Source organism: Schizosaccharomyces pombe, assembly GCF_000002945.2.
Source record: "Schizosaccharomyces pombe strain 972h- genome assembly, chromosome: I".
In the NCBI taxonomy this organism is placed as follows: domain Eukaryota; kingdom Fungi; phylum Ascomycota; class Schizosaccharomycetes; order Schizosaccharomycetales; family Schizosaccharomycetaceae; genus Schizosaccharomyces; species Schizosaccharomyces pombe.
This window is the reverse complement of record NC_003424.3, coordinates 1,734,576-1,749,896: the sequence shown is the minus strand read 5'-3', so window position 1 is coordinate 1,749,896 and position 15,321 is coordinate 1,734,576. Positions and strand designations below refer to the sequence as shown.

General features: G+C 35.4%; 5 protein-coding genes, 6 long non-coding RNA genes and 1 other non-coding gene across 12 annotated transcripts; 6 read left to right on the top strand and 6 right to left on the bottom strand.

Moving 5' to 3' along the window:
• Window positions 1–46: 46 nt before the first annotated feature.
• On the top strand, window positions 47–617 carry SPOM_SPNCRNA.2783. The gene has a single exon (NR_192151.1). It is a non-coding gene; the product is annotated as a non-coding RNA (long non-coding RNA).
• Window positions 87–2,765, bottom strand: SPOM_SPNCRNA.2782. The gene has a single exon (NR_192150.1). It is a non-coding gene; the product is annotated as a non-coding RNA (long non-coding RNA).
• Window positions 732–3,429, top strand: dal81 (transcription factor). The gene has a single exon (NM_001018900.3). The coding sequence runs from the start codon at window positions 853–855 to the stop codon at window positions 2,977–2,979; it is 2,127 nt and encodes a 708-aa protein (NP_593467.1). The 5' UTR covers window positions 732–852; the 3' UTR covers window positions 2,980–3,429.
• On the bottom strand, window positions 3,350–3,433 carry SPOM_SPATRNATYR.01. Its single transcript is given in 2 exon segments — window positions 3,350–3,385; window positions 3,396–3,433. It is a non-coding gene; the product is annotated as a tRNA-Tyr (tRNA).
• An 826-nt stretch (window positions 3,434–4,259) lies between these two features.
• ank1 (ankyrin repeat-containing protein) lies at window positions 4,260–5,878 on the top strand. The gene is made up of 3 exons (NM_001018899.3): window positions 4,260–4,324; window positions 4,378–4,662; window positions 4,947–5,878. The coding sequence occupies exons 1-3, from the start codon at window positions 4,300–4,302 to the stop codon at window positions 5,147–5,149; spliced, it is 513 nt and encodes a 170-aa protein (NP_593466.1). The 5' UTR covers window positions 4,260–4,299; the 3' UTR covers window positions 5,150–5,878.
• SPOM_SPNCRNA.2781 lies at window positions 4,879–9,889 on the bottom strand. Its single transcript, NR_192149.1, has one exon. It is a non-coding gene; the product is annotated as a non-coding RNA (long non-coding RNA).
• Window positions 6,230–9,584, top strand: kha1 (potassium ion/proton antiporter Kha1). Its single transcript, NM_001018898.3, has 3 exons — window positions 6,230–6,476; window positions 6,519–6,598; window positions 6,773–9,584. Exons 1-3 carry the CDS (start codon window positions 6,396–6,398, stop codon window positions 9,279–9,281), a joined length of 2,670 nt encoding a protein of 889 aa, NP_593465.2. The 5' UTR covers window positions 6,230–6,395; the 3' UTR covers window positions 9,282–9,584.
• A 287-nt stretch (window positions 9,890–10,176) lies between the features above and the next one.
• On the bottom strand, window positions 10,177–10,552 carry SPOM_SPNCRNA.2780. The gene has a single exon (NR_192148.1). It is a non-coding gene; the product is annotated as a non-coding RNA (long non-coding RNA).
• Window positions 10,553–10,596: 44 nt separating this feature from the next.
• cmk1 (calcium/calmodulin-dependent protein kinase Cmk1) lies at window positions 10,597–12,444 on the top strand. Its single transcript, NM_001018897.3, has 5 exons — window positions 10,597–10,973; window positions 11,021–11,075; window positions 11,143–11,233; window positions 11,306–11,636; window positions 11,699–12,444. Exons 1-5 carry the CDS (start codon window positions 10,810–10,812, stop codon window positions 12,063–12,065), a joined length of 1,008 nt encoding a protein of 335 aa, NP_593464.1. The 5' UTR covers window positions 10,597–10,809; the 3' UTR covers window positions 12,066–12,444.
• Window positions 10,798–11,540, bottom strand: SPOM_SPNCRNA.2779. Its single transcript, NR_192147.1, has one exon. It is a non-coding gene; the product is annotated as a non-coding RNA (long non-coding RNA).
• A 145-nt stretch (window positions 12,445–12,589) lies between the features above and the next one.
• Window positions 12,590–15,302, bottom strand: mdv1 (CCR4-Not complex subunit Caf4/Mdv1). The gene has a single exon (NM_001356026.2). It carries the CDS (start codon window positions 14,902–14,904, stop codon window positions 12,949–12,951), a length of 1,956 nt encoding a protein of 651 aa, NP_001342939.1. The 5' UTR covers window positions 14,905–15,302; the 3' UTR covers window positions 12,590–12,948.
• SPOM_SPNCRNA.2778 lies at window positions 13,247–15,050 on the top strand. Its single transcript, NR_192146.1, has one exon. It is a non-coding gene; the product is annotated as a non-coding RNA (long non-coding RNA).
• Window positions 15,303–15,321: the final 19 nt, after the last annotated feature.

Here is a 15,321-nt window from a genome sequence, read left to right as displayed (position 1 = left end):
AGGAATCTGACAACCTTGATGTCTGAGTACAGAAGATGAAGTTGTGCAAAATGATCGTTATTGAAAGTTAAACTTAACATTGAAGTTTCGTATCAAAAATTTAACATTTATTCAAGTAAAACTAAAAAAAACAAAATCCTGAAAGATATAAGCAAAAGAAAGTATTCCGTGAGATATACTAAGTGTCATTTACTGAGTTAAAATAATTCTCTAACGCCTAAAAGCAAAATATTATGAGTAAATTGAAATTAATCCATTCGTCAAGCCAACACTCTTAAAAGCAAAAAGAATTGTTAAATGGTAATTTTGATAGTTGGTGACTACATCAGAGTTCGTAAACGCAAGGACCCATTTTGGTCAAATAATACTATTTTTTTTTTGAAATAAATTGCGAGAACTTTTCCTTCTATTTGCTTCAAATAAAAAATCAATTGAATACAAGCTATTCTGCATCCGATCATAAAAGTCTAATTTATATCAGCAAATTCATTCGTTGTACTCTGTTTCATTGTATATTTATGTTCTTATTCAATCATAATTGCAAATTATTTAATGCCCATCAATATTTTTACAATAAAGATTTTGAACCCAACGTAAATAGTCTTAAAAAAAGCGATGGTGCTTTAATAATAAGACCATTCATAAACATATGGACGGTTAATCTCGCTAACCTTAATGTACTTAAAGTTAAAGCTAGACGATAAACACCATCCATGCTTCGCTACCGCCCATCTCACTTCAAAATCGCCTTGTTCTTGTAACACATCCCGTTTTGGTGTGCTCCCTAATGAGGTGATACTGTCATCCTTTTACTTGGGTCGTGTAACTACGATTTTATGTATTGATTCGTAAATGGACCAAAGTTCATCTCCTTCGCAGCCAGAGTCTCAGGCTCAACCGAATCTATGTATTCCCTGCAGCTTGGGAACTTGCTTGATCCATTTCCATGAGTTTTCTTCCTCAAGCTTTATGGATCCTGTTTCTTTGTTTTGTTCAAGTCCTTATCCTAACTTGCCACCGCACTCTCGTTCTTCTAGCCTTGAATCGAAAAAGCCTTCGGTTGCCTCGCAAGATGTAAAGTCTGATGGTACTTTGCCTATTGGTACTAATAACAATCCTTTAATTCCTTCACATAGTCAGGAAAGTAGTCACTGGACAATTCGACATGAATCAATGCCTTCCGCATTGGCTGGTAGCTCAGCACAATCCATGCAGCAGTTTCCCTCTATAACTCAGAATGAGGAAAATTTTAGATTTAAAAAGTCTTTCACACAACCACAACCCATTGTTAAAGAAACCACTTTTCCAAAATCCGAACCTGGACAGGAGCATGCAAAGTTATCCGACCTTTCATATGAGGAGTTTTTAAAGAAATACTCATCTACCAAGGTTGAGAGAGTTTCCGAAGCTGCCCCACCTCCCTCAAGTCTAAACAGCTCAACTGTGTTGGATGAGAATGATTCTCTAATTAGTCAAGGTTCATCAGTTGATGACCAAACGGATTTTCTTGGTTTTGACGATTCTTTGTCATATGCTTATATTTTGAACCCAACATCTGATTCTGACGTCGATTTGATAAGGCAGTACTTTATACCTAAAGAGGGAACCTATACATTTAGTAATATGCACATTCGTTATGTTTCTGCAAACCCAAAAACTCCAGTTATGTACATGGTTGATCCAGCTTATGAGCCGCACAAACAAATTGCTCGTTATGAAAAACTTCAGCAAATATTTCAAGTGGTTGAAGCCACAGTATCCCCAGAAGTCGGCGAACGATTGATTGGCCTTTACTTCCGGTACATTCATCGCGTATACCCTGTTATTCATGGCGAAAGATTTCTCCTCGCCTTCAAAAAGGCAAAACACAAACTGTCCCCTATCCTTTTAACTGCGATGTATGCTTCCTCAATTATTTATTGGGATGCGGATAAAGAGTTAAGAAATTATCCTCGCTTGGATGCAAAAAAATTATGGGATCTTACTGAGGATTTCTTGGATCTTTCCTTTTCTCTCTCTCGATTAAGTACGCTACAAGCGGCGATTATTTTTTTAACGGGAAGACCATGGATTAACGTAGCTGGAAACTGGAGCATTTTGACTAGAGCGATTGCTTTAGCGCAAATTCTCGGGTTCCATTTGGATTGCTCTGAATGGCAGATTCCAAAGGAAGAAAAAATCTTGCGTAATCGAGTGTGGTGGGCCCTTTTTGTTAACGAAAAATGGCTTTCGATGTATATTGGGATCAATGCAAGCATTCGTCAAGATGACTACTTAGTACCACCATTAACGGACAACCAGCTATTGGCTGGGGAGCAAAGGATTGCCGACTCATTCAATGTATTTGTTAAAATGGCGGAACTAAGTATTTTGCTTCAAAATGTATTACAACATCTTTTCAACGCTCGAGCGGTTATGACAATGTCGAAAAATCGGCGTACTGTGGCTCAAAAGATATCAAAATATCTGATTAGTCTGGAAGAATTTTCATGTAGCTGTAATTTAAGAGAGAACCAACCTGGATCTTTATCATTGTTTTTACAAATCGATGCCTTGGAGTTGTTATTACGGAAAACAGCATTGAAACTTAAACTGACAGATGCAGTATATCAGCAAGAAATGTTGAACGTGGTGCAACGTTGTGTTTCTCATTTTCTAGCCATTAACGAATCCCATTTTACTGATTTTTTCTGGCCGTATTCCCAATTCTATTTTTGTATCCTATCATCTGCAATCATTAAGATGTATCTGGACTTTGAGTTTAATGAAAATTTTAATGCTACGACTTTTGGCCTTTTGTCATCTTTCACAAAGCATTGTGTCTGGCTGAAGTTTCGAAATTTTGATTTGGTTTTCATGGCTTATAAGCGATTAAACGCGTTGCTGATTGAATTAAGCTCAGGTAGACCACTTATTGGCAAACTTCTACAAGAAACCTTTGAACATCGAAAGCGTAACTTGGACGAAACCCTGACATAATGATAGTGTTTAGACCTTTCTAATTCTTTTTTTTTTGTTTGGTTTTAAGAGTTGTTAATTGAATACTTATGAGCCTATACCTACCTAATTAAGGATATCTACACATTATTATTTTTTTAGTCAGCTCTAGTTGCTTATATTTTATAAAGTAGTTTAGGATCCTTGTTAATTTGATTAAAGGGCTTCATTAAAAACATCTGATAGAAAAGTTTAAGTGAGTTAGGAATATTCACGAAGGATGGAAAGATAATATTGAAGTGATAACATCCTATCGTTTTATAATGAGATATTGATTGCAACAATAAGGTTTATCAGATCTGAACATATATTTATTTATATTTTAAAGTTTACCAGGTGGAAGCAAAAAAGATCTCCTGAGCCAGAATCGAACTAGCGACCAACCGGTATCATCGAAATTACAGCCGGGTGTGATAACCAACTACACCATCAGGAGTTAGTTGAGAAGTGGTGTCTAATAGAATATATATAATATATGAAAAATTAAATATCTTGTATCTTAAATTAGCCGGAGTAGATTCAAATAATGATGATAATTAGATCCGTACAAGTTTATTAAAAAGATGAATGAAAGTAATAGTAGGCTTGAATTCCATTTTTTAAGAACAAATATGAAAACTCTTGATGTGGATACTAGAAGTCTAAGCAATACAGGTATATAACAATAATCCATATTCTTAAAATGATCATCAGAAAACGCTTATTCTTACATATTTTTACTTCATTACAATTATTTACCAGTTTTTTTCATCTTTTCATACTCTATAGTTTCTTATCAAATATTCCGTATAAATTATTAGAGTTGACTTGTACCAAGATCATCTGTTCAATTGCTTTGTGCATATATTTTACTTATGTTGTTTATTTTTCTTTCAGAGGAAGAAGCCTTTTGGCTGTGTCGAATGCGTAGATATGTTATACAAACGGTTATAATCCGGGATATGAGAACTAAATGTTTGGTCACTATAGGACAGTTTTTCGTTATAAAAGAAATAAATTTAAGTGCTTAAAGTACTAATTTTATTAATTCATTGCTTTATTTAGGTCATATTGCAATCATTGATAAACTCAAAGCAAAGGTTAACATAGGTTCTCAAAATTTTGAAAACCCACTGTTAAATTCATCAATTGCAATACCATTTGGAGAAGTAATGATTAAACAGTTTCTTAGTATATGCTTTGTTTATTCGTAACTGACGAACATTTCCGTCCCCCACGCCCCCCACTTATATATAGAGATCCATTCAGCGGACCGAAGAACTAACATACTTACCAAATACATAATACACTATAGTCACGAGAATGTCAACTGAAGGAGCTAAGCCATGTAAGAGCGCTGCTTGATTTATTGGCTGTATCAAGTTGCTAACGATTTTTTAGCGGAAATGTTAATTGCGGCTTGCCGCTCGAATAATGTTGACATGCTTGAGGAAGTTGTTCACCAACAGGAAGGAGACGGAGTGAGCTTCATCAATAATGCTCGTGATTCACTTGGAAACGATTGTGTTCATGTCTGTACAAAATATGGTTCCCTAGAGTGCCTTGACTGGCTTTTAGATATATCTGGCGTAAATTTGAATAACCGCTGTCGTATGACAGGGGACACACCTTTACACTTTGCCGTTATGTTTATAAAAAAAGATCAGGAAACTGCTTTACGTATGGGTAAGTGAATTTACAAGCCGAAGTGCTAATCATTGCTTTCGTGTTCTTTGTTATTTTCGGAAGTTATGGTCAAAGTCGAGTTGTGTATTTCTACGTTGTTTTACGAATGATTCAACGTATGCAAGATCGCTTATATTATGTAAAATTCAAACAATTCTTTGATATTACTTTCTCATAATTTTGTACTTTGCTTCCGCTTATTTCACAAACATCGATTTTGCTTCGGGATAGTTTATAGTGTTTGCTTTGTTGAGTGTATTTGTCTAACTATTGTTTCATTATAGTGGAGATGCTTATGGAGGTTGGTGCCGATCCGCTTCTTACCAACAACGATGGTTTTCGACCAATTGACCTTGTTCCAGGAGACTTTCACGATGTCTTTGCTTCTGCATTAGAAGGACCTGCGCCTGCTCTTCAATATTCTGCAGATGTCGTTGCTGACGATGACGATGAAGAAGAAGGATCCGGTGAGTCGGATGAAGAATAGTTCCCCTTTAGATATTCTTGATTCGGCTTCCCTGTTGTTCTTCTTCTGTTTGGATTTTGAGAAATACACGTTTTGTAAGAGATGTGGGTTATATTAACGATAAAATATTTGTCATTCTTGGGGATTATTCGATTTCTTTCTCCTTAATTGCGAAAGTTGTAAGTTATGATTTTGGCTGCTTCTCAGTGTATTGAAATTCCATTGGACGCTTTAGCTTTCCTTTCAGCTGCAATCCAGTATTATGTTTGTTGTTTGTTCATTCTTTCATAGACGCTCCAGAGAACGATGTGTTCTACTCCTTAGATACCTAAATGCGGCTTTAAAATTTCACTGCGCAACTTTTGACAACGTCACAGGCCGTAGGCTGTATGTTAACTTTTAGCCCTTTATAACCTCATCCAATGAATATGCTATAGTTTTTTTAAAACGTTAGCATATTCATTCCGATTATGCTGCTTTTCTCGATACTTTATTGAAAAAAATCGAAATCGTTGTTACAAGTAACACTTTCTTTTGGGTGTCGATAAACAAGTCTGTATTAGAAAATTTGGCATTAATTAGGATTTGGAATTTTTTATGGATTTCTGTAATACCTTAATTGCTTGCAGATTTGTGTCGTATTCTAAAGATTACTTTTTCTTGTTTCTTCTGATATGCTGCTAATGTTAATATTTTCAATTTTCTTTTATTTTTTAGAGAAGCAATATAAAATTTATACACGTTTAAATAATTTCGAGTATCTTATATGAAAGTTTTGTGGGGTACTTTTAACAATCGCTCATATTAGAGGAAAGGAACCATGACGGTTCATCAAAAAGTACTGCATTTATTAAAAAATATTCAATAGGTTTCTGCTTTCTATTAGTAAATCCGCTACACTTATAAAATTGGTACCCGAGTTCGCCGTCCCTAAGACGGTGTTTGTCAGTTTTTAAATTTGAAGGTTCCGTTTGTGTCTCACAACTTACATTACCTAAAATAAATTAAACTCATAGCATGTTAATAAGTCTCAATTTTTTATTCGCTAAAAACACGAGGGTATATTGCTGTAAAAACTTACCACTAAGCAACTAGCACCTCGCCATTACTATATGCAATGTGTGTTAGGGTTCATAAAAAATTGCAAACTTAAGTCGATTGAAGTTATCTTAACTCGCATATAATCGAATATAGCAGTAGGTGCATCAATGACTATATTTCAAATATCAATCGGTTTGTTCATATAACAACTAATCCGCTGTTAGGCATGTCAACGCAAAGCATATTTGACGGCGATAATGTCGTTGTCTACAGTGCATCGGACCCATTGCTTTTGTTCATCGTACAGGTATGTCTCATTTAATGGGAAATTTTATAATAACAACTTTAGGCAATCATTATTATTGCATTATGTCGACTGATTCATATTCCTCTGTCTTTTCTACAGCAGCCAAGAGTAATTGCGGAGATGTAAGTGATATCGGAAGTAAGAAAGAAGCTTTTAAAAAGTTAATAGATGTTTTATAATTTCTCAGATTGGCACGATAAGAAAGTTGTCAATCAGGGCAGTATTTCTTATCACTCGAAAAAGAGAAGCTTCCTGTACCTACTTTTTGGTTTCTATAGTTGTTAACAGAACAACAGTATAGGTGGAATTGTGCTTGGTCCTACTGTGATGGGTAGGATTCCAAAGTTTTTGGATTACATTTTTCCAACTAGTTCTATGGGTCCACTTAACTTGGTTTCTAATCTTGGTTTGGTACTCTTTCTTTTTGTTATAGGAATGGAGGTTGATCTTCGTGTCCTTGTTTTAAATTACAAAGTGACTCTTCTGGTGACGGTCTTCAGTATTGTCATTCCTTTTGGGGCTGGAGCTGGAATATCCGCAGGCCTATACAAATTTACAACTAGAGAATTTGAATTTGGTAAATTTCTACTTTTTATTAGCACAGCTATGTCAATTACCGCTTTTCCTGTGCTGGCCCGCATCCTTTCAGAATTGCACTTATTACATAAACGGGTCGGCGTAATCGTTCTTAGTGCTGGCATTGGTAACGATGTTATCGGCTGGATTTTATTAGCATTGTCAGTTACTTTGGTAAATAGTGGCTCCGGTGTTCGAGCTGTATATATACTACTGCTCGCTTTGGGGTGGTGCCTTTTTCTTTTCATAGCGATAAAACCGCTTGTATACTTATTAGCAGTTAAAACCAGGTCCTTAAAGGATAAACCATCTGAGTCTTTTATATGCATTGTTTTATCAATGGTCCTTGTTTCTGCTTTCTTCACCGACATTATCGGCATTCATCCAATTTTCGGTGGTTTTCTTGTCGGTACCATTATACCCCATGAAAACGATTTAACCGTTAAGATCACAGAAAAGATAGAAGATTTAGTAAATTGTTTGTTTCTACCACTTTACTTTGCTAGTTCAGGATTGAAGACAAATATTTCTACGCTTAACACTGGGAAAATATGGGGATACACGATTGGAACAATATGTGTTGCCATAGCTTCTAAAATGGGATCTAGTATGCTTGCTGCTCGGATTCTCAAAATGCCATGGTCGGATTCACTAGTCGTTGGATCGTTAATGTCATGTAAGGGCCTTGTTGAATTGATTGTTTTGAACATCGGTCTCTCAACTGGAATATTGAATGAAACAATTTTCTCCATGTTTGTGTTTATGGCTGTTATAACGACATTTGTCACCACCCCTATGACTAAATTCTTTCTGCGGTTCACTAAAAGTGAACATGATGACAATTCTATTGAAAGTTCCGAAGAGCTTGTGCAGTATCTTCCAGAATTGCCGACTCGACTCTCCTTTTTAATCAATCATCCATTGGATGCTTCTGCTGCTATGATATTTATACAACATATTTATGAGAACCGTGATAAAGTGAGTGGCTGTCTACATCTGCCTCAAATAATTATTCATAGTATTTGGACACTTTTTGTTGATTCTCGTACTTCAAATCTATTGAGGGCCTCACAGGTCGATAATAAGGTTGAAAATGAAGCACTAATGGGATTGTTTGAAACGTTTGTAAAAATAAAAAAATTTGAGTACGAAAGCAATGCCTTGCTAGTGAGTGGAACTGGTTATTACAATGTGGTTCTTGAGACGTTGAAGAAGTCTTCTTCAAACATTTTGATCATGCCCTATTTGAAGGATTATAAAACAATTGAGAATGAGAGCTCTTCTTCTCCTCTGTCTTTGAGTTCCATCCGCTTAGCTTTGGGTGATTCTTTTAAATCTTTGGATGAGTTGATTCCTTTAATAAAGATGGCCCGGATCCCAGTTGGAGTATTTTTCACACGTAATCCTCACAATTTATCAGTGAAAAAAATTAGGCCTATCATACGTAGTACTGAGTATGGTTCACCGAAGAATGATTTTGAACAATTAGAAAAGGACAAGAAGTCCTTTGATCAGGTTGAGATTAGTGTGAAAGAAAAAGGCTCTACATATGAAAGAAGCAAGGTTGTAATTCTCATATATTTGGGTACTGAAAATGATTTAATTGCATTGGAGCTTTTACTTAAGTTTTTGTATGAAGAGACGAGTATAGCCTATATTTACACATATGATGAATTCTATAAAGATGATTATGCGACGTCATTGCCTAATGTCGTTTACACAAGTGAAGTGCTGTTAAGCAAGCATAATGACTCAGCTTTTAAGGTATGGCCGAAACTTCGAAAAAACATTCGAAAAATAACTAAGCCAAACGGATTTACAACAGACCAGCATTCTCAGACCTTTATTCCTTCTCAAACACATACGAAACTCGATTTGAGATTATCTGATGTAACAGATAGTGTTCGGTCGAGGATTAATGTAGTAAAATTTGGAAATTTAAACTCACTTTTGAGTTGTCTTCATGAACTTATTCAACCTGCAACCTTGACCCCTTCTTTCGAGACAGAAAAGAGTATAACCATGTTTTTAGGCTGTAGGGATAAACAAGCTGTGAGCGAAAAACTTGAGGTGGCTGCACTGTCGGAGATGAAGAAATTGGGTTACATTGAGTCTAGCTCAGAATTTGGTATGCTTGCAGGTTTAATTCCGTTAGTGCTGTTGAGCAATTTTCCATTAATAGATTTCTTTTTAGGGAAGGCACCTACAAAGATGGTTCAAGGTTATTGATTAATTTCAGGTTTTTATTGCATCCATCTCATAATTTATTTTTAATTAATGATTTAAATGGTTTTCATAATTTATTTGGAATCCAAAGGATCGACTATATTATTTTCAATGTTAGAATTAATGCATTCATCTCTATTCGTTATTCGCAATGTAGAAAACTTGTTTTATACCTTAATAAGAAGAAGTTACTTAGGGTTCTTCTAGTTTTTGGCTATATCGCGATTTATCAAAAAGTGTTATTTAAGAGTTGAATAGTTTACATTGTAGACTCATCTTCCTTCAAAAACCCATGTGAGTTTAAACCCTTATTGGTTTCGTCTGTTTAAACCGATACTTTGAATTTATATCATAGCAAGGGTAAAGTACTGTAGAACAAATGGAGTCAAGCATGCATGCGCATTTTTTACTATTTACTTCTTCAACATTATCTCCAATACATTTCGACTAACTATCATACAAGAAGCATATGAGAAATTAACATACCATACTCACTGCTATTGTAAAATGTATGGTATTCCTTTCAGAAGGTAGTTCGGTTCTTTCTCAAATAACTAAATACCTCTTCCAAGATGGAAAAGATTATAAAAGTAATCATTCAAAATCGATTTTATTAGCTCAATTTACACTCAGTCTGTTTTTCACAATTTTTGTTACAGTATGAATCTTTGTTACGTGGTTACCTTTTCGTATTCTGTTCTATGTTGTTAATACGCTTACTGTATTTAAACAAACTAAAATGCATGGGATAGCGCATTATTACGGTATACGTTAGTGACCAATATTCGCCATGATGGCTTGTTATATCTACTTAACTCTCATGAGCTGGTAATATCAGCGAAATTTCAAGCAGTTCGCGTTTTGCCAATTGCTCATAAAACTGCGATTTTTTAAGGATTGTATAATTAAATTCAATTCTTTAAATAATTGTGTTGCATTGTTACAGTGTTTGGTGGTTTCAATACGCTAATTGTAATTTTGATCTTTCTGATCTTGTTTTCTCTTAGAAGAGGAAAATAGGTACGGAAATTACTGAACCGATTGGGAATTACCAGGATTTATGACTATACTGCAGACTACTGGTTTTGCAATTGCAAATCAGTTGGACGGTATTTATCAGACGCTGGTTTTCTTGTTATCTTCATCAATACTATTCGGGTACATTCAATATCAATATCCTGTTAAATCCGAGGATTTCAATATACCTTTTCCAAATTTTTCCATATTTACAAGTTGAGGCTAAGCACTTATTGTCATAAGTTGGTGGACAGTCATTGCGCTGCTTAGATCATTCTGTTATTGAACCACCGTTTAACTCAACAGCCTGCTTCGCGCAAATAATATTTTCTTTATTGTTTCTACGGGATTTTTTTCATTTACATACCTTTACATTTTTGGTTTCATAAAAGAATTCTGTAGTACAGAATTGTTTATGGCACCATCTAACAATACAATAATTTACATTAAGAGAAACCTTTTACGTTTACCTTCGTTGGCATTGGAATAATTCATCTATTGATTCTTTACAGCTATGCAGCAAACATACAAACCAAACACCTCGGCCTTGAAAGACGGTGCTCCAAAGGCTACGGTGGATCAGAAACAACTATTACCTTGCAAATATCGTGTCGGTCGGGTTTTGGGAGGCGGAACATATGCGACGGTTCGTGAAGCCGTTCATATCGAAACTAACAAGTAAGTATATTTTAAATTCGAGTTGTTTGCTGACCAAATTTTCATAGAATGTATGCGGCTAAGATTATGAATAAAAAGATGATGGAGAAGAAACAAGACTTTGTAAGTAAAGACTTAAGTACTTACAGCATCCTTATTTACGTTTACTAACATGTTTTTGGTGGTATAGGTGAAGAATGAAATTGCAATTCTAAAACGTGTTTCTTATGAACATCCTAATATCTTACACTTGGTTGATTTTTTTGAAACTGTGAATAATCGTATGTCTCCGATTTCGATTTGATGAATCAAATGTTATTGTGATGTGTTTTGTTCACTAACCCTTGAAACAGTGTACTTAATCACTGAACTGGCCACCGGTGGTGAACTTTTTGATAGAATATGTGCCAAAGGTTCATTTTATGAGGCCGATGCTGCTGCTTTAATGCGTACTACCACATCAGCAGTTAAGTACTTGCATGACAATGGAATTGTACATCGAGATTTGAAGCCAGAAAATTTACTTTATCGCTCTAAAGATCCGAATTCAGATTTGTTAATTGCCGATTTTGGATTGTCCCACTTTTATGAGGATTCTCAATACTATATGCTCATGACGGCATGTGGGACACCAGAGTACATGGCACCCGAAGTCTTTCGTCGAACCGGATATGGAAAACCTGTGTAAGTTGATCAACTACCATTTTAATTCAGAAGTTATGTATCTTGACTAATACTGTTTATAGAGATATGTGGGCTATTGGCGTTATAACTTATTTTTTACTCAGTGGTTATACTCCATTTGCTCGACCTTCTCAGGTTGAAGTTATAGAAGCAATTTTAGCTAACGAGTACACTTTTAACGATCCTTGCTGGTCTGGCATTTCAGAAACGGCCAAGGACTTTATTAAAAAATGTTTGGAAAACGACCCTTCGAAACGTTTAACTGCTGCTGATGCGTTGAAGCACCCCTTCCTGTCTGAAAAGCGTCCCGCAACCTCCAATTTGCTTCCAAACGTCCGGGAAAATTTCAATGCAAGAAAAACGTTCCGTACTGCCTATAACGCTGTACGTGCTTTCAACACTTGGAAAAAGCTTGAGAATAAGCATTAATTATACACATCTTTTCTTATAACTTTCTTATTTTATCTTGTTATGACTTATGACTTCTTTATTATCTTTTGCCCTCAGTACATACTTTTTTGGTATTAACACTCTTACATGTTAAATATATTCTTTGTGATTTGGAATGCTTGGACCTATCATGTTCTCTACTTAGTTTTTAAAATAGCCTCATACAAAATGCTAAAAGTTATGTCGATGTTTTAAAAAGTAACGCTACCAGTTTTCTGACATTGTTAGACTGTTGACGACAGATGAACGCAGTTGTTTAATTCTCTATATATATTGCAGATGTAAAATTTTGAAATTTTAGCATTTATGACTATTTATGCTTCAAAAATAAAATGACCATTCAGTTAATCTGAAATATAAAAAGAGCTTGGTTATTTCCATATTTTACTCACTGTGTGAGTTCAAATTGCTAATTTCAAAAAGATTCTTCAATACTTATTATGTGTAGTTGACATTAAACACGCTGAGCGTGTTTTGTAAACTGGATCAACAAAATGAAATACAACATCTCAGATCAGAATGAGGTTGCGTACTTCATACTAGTAAAACCAAAAAAATGTAAACTAGAAAAGATTTTTATTTACTAAATTTTAAACCTACAGTATAAGAAGCAGAAGGGAGGTGGTGATCAAACAATTTGCTTTGAGAATTTTTTTAAATATTTTGAACAAAATTAACATCACAGTTTTTTATTCGCAATGTCTCGTTCCTTTTTATTTGTCCATAAATAAATAAAAAAACCAAACAGAAGTTAATACCCATTAACCAAAGCATAAAGACATAAAATTTTAAAATTAACGTTATCCAGATTCAACACAATAACGAGAGTATAATAAATAAAGGTGTGGATAAAAAATACAAATTAAGCAGAAAAAACGCTAACAGATCCATCAGACTTTCCATCCACCAAAAAGCGATCTTTATATTGAACAGAAGTAGGTACTGAGTTAGGTTCGGCTGCTATGGAATCAGAGTGAGAAGGAATTGAACAAATCCAGTTCCGATTAGATACAGTATCAAATATCCTAACATTTGGTTCATCAGATGCTACAGCAAGACGACCTTGATACAGTCTTAAGGAATTCACTTTTTTCTCCATAGGTATAATATTAATTGGCGAGCCACTTCGTAAATCCCATATTCTAACAGAATTGTCATAGCTTCCGGAATACAAATGGTTGGAATCGAATTGCAAAGAAGAAATAGGAGCTGTGTGCCCAATGAAACTTCTCACAGGAAGACCGATTCGCAAATCCCAGATGCGAATAAGTCCATCGACAGTCCCACTAGCCACAGCAGCATCTAAGCAGTCTAAAGCTCTGATGAAAGGTTCTTGTTTGTAAGTGTCACTGACCAAAATTTGACTAGTAGATGTATCATGAGTTTCCGCCCACACAAAGTCCAAAGTTTGAATACAACGCCCCGTAACGATATCCCACTGTCGAACAGTTTTATCATCGGCACCGGTTATAAGCACATCATCACTAGATAATGCTAATGCAGTGACAGGGGCAGTGTGAGATGTTAAAACATTTGTGGCATTGTCAACAGGTTGATCGGGAGGAGAATTAAGGCTCTCTTCAACAGGATTATCCTTATGAAGTACATCATTATCTAAATTCCATAACCGCACGGTTGTATCCATAGAGCCAGTAGCAATAAAGGAGTCTTGAATCGCCAGACAAGAAACATAATCAGAATGACCTTTCAATGAACCCAGGTATACAACACCCGCCATATCCCAAACTTTCACAGTTTTGTCAGTCGAGGCCGTAGCTAAAGTTCCAAAAGGATGGGAAAAATCAAGACTCGTAATATATTCAGAATGAGCTTGAAACTGCTTTACGAGATTTCCAACTATATAATTTTGATTCACAGATGATTCAGTATTCTCTGGTGCTTTAGAAAAAGCGGAATTCTGTTCAAAGTAATCTGATACCACTTCACTAGCCGTAGATGGCCTTGGAGCTCTTGGAGAGATAGCCCTAGCAGATAAATTATCTGTATACTTGTCGTGTGTATCATCAAAAACATCGGGGTTAGCTCCATTTTTACCCGCTTCAATTTGTGAAGGAATTAAATCATGAGAATATGAGCTATACAAATCTTGAGCATCCGAATCTAACATCAGTTTCTCAACAGAAGCCAGCTTGGAAGTATACTTTAAATTCTGTTCCTCGATCTTGCTAAGGCGTTCAAGAACTTGCCTTCTTCGAGAATAGAGTTTGGACAACTCCAAATCAATCTGTGCAAGTTCGCTAGAATTAATGAGCTTTTGAAGACGAAGTTGATTGCATTTCTTCACCAATTTTTCGTGTTGTAAGCTATCGGGCTTAAATTCAGAAGAGTCGGAAACCATTGACACATCAATCGATGATACATTTTTTTTGCCTTCCTTTTGGTTGGAGCTTGTTATCGGCAAAGGTGAAGTGTCGGAATGATCGTGAGCAGTGACTGAGTAACCTTCAAGCAAACTATAAGACGTTTCTTGATGGTCCGGAATATCAAACAAAAGAGGATCGGGCAATGTTTGAGCTTGAACTGGATCAACACCGTTATGTGATAAAAACCATTCATTAAATTGGGATTTGGATAAACGATGGCGTAAAAAAGGATGAGAAAGGCCACGCACGAACAGAGATATGGGATTTCTTTGAGGTGTAACTGGACTAGAATCGAAGAAATTCCACGTTGTATAAGCTATGGCTTTAGTCCAATAAAAAACATCTTTTCTTAAACCTTTCGAAATAGTGGGAGTTAACGAATCATTTGGAATTTTTTGTGAAGAATCTTTGCTCTTTGAATTATTATCAGTCATAAAACGAAAAAAGCCAACAATTAGAAGAAAAGCTAGTGAACTTTAATACTTTAAGGAATTAAAATAATGAGGTAAAGGGTTCAGATCTCCCAAACGTAAAAGCGGTTAAAAAAGGTGGCTTTACGGAGATAAATGATATATCCAGATGAAGGCCTTAAAAAAGAAAGCAATTTTTAGATGAGTTGAGAAATAAAATCTTTTCAATCGACGCTACGTGTAAGGTATAAGAAGTTCAATAAGAGTATGATTCCCGCACGTACTTTTACAAAACAAAAACCAATGGGAATTAAGCAAACAACTAAAATTTGTAGTAAATGTCCAGCTCTTTTAATCTCAGCTTGTATTTGATAAAAATCAAGAGACAATTGAATATACAAGCTTTTTTGTCACTGGTGTGTGGAAGAAGGAAGGAAAAAG

Excerpts from the sequence above, each read along its gene's own strand:
- mdv1 (NM_001356026.2), bottom strand. The coding sequence starts at position 14,904 with ATGACTGATAATAATTCAAAGAGCAAAGATTCTTCACAAAAAATTCCA.
- dal81 (NM_001018900.3), top strand. The coding sequence starts at position 853 with ATGGACCAAAGTTCATCTCCTTCGCAGCCAGAGTCTCAGGCTCAACCG.
- kha1 (NM_001018898.3), top strand. The coding sequence starts at position 6,396 with ATGTCAACGCAAAGCATATTTGACGGCGATAATGTCGTTGTCTACAGT. Across the intron at positions 6,477-6,518 it reads TGCTTTTGTTCATCGTACAG|GCAATCATTATTATTGCATT; the intron begins GTATGTCTCATT and ends TAACAACTTTAG. Across the intron at positions 6,599-6,772 it reads CCAAGAGTAATTGCGGAGAT|TATAGGTGGAATTGTGCTTG; the intron begins GTAAGTGATATC and ends ACAGAACAACAG.
- ank1 (NM_001018899.3), top strand. The coding sequence starts at position 4,300 with ATGTCAACTGAAGGAGCTAAGCCAT. Across the intron at positions 4,325-4,377 it reads AACTGAAGGAGCTAAGCCAT|CGGAAATGTTAATTGCGGCT; the intron begins GTAAGAGCGCTG and ends ACGATTTTTTAG. Across the intron at positions 4,663-4,946 it reads GGAAACTGCTTTACGTATGG|TGGAGATGCTTATGGAGGTT; the intron begins GTAAGTGAATTT and ends GTTTCATTATAG.
- cmk1 (NM_001018897.3), top strand. The coding sequence starts at position 10,810 with ATGCAGCAAACATACAAACCAAACACCTCGGCCTTGAAAGACGGTGCT. Across the intron at positions 10,974-11,020 it reads GTTCATATCGAAACTAACAA|AATGTATGCGGCTAAGATTA; the intron begins GTAAGTATATTT and ends AAATTTTCATAG. Across the intron at positions 11,637-11,698 it reads ACCGGATATGGAAAACCTGT|AGATATGTGGGCTATTGGCG; the intron begins GTAAGTTGATCA and ends TACTGTTTATAG.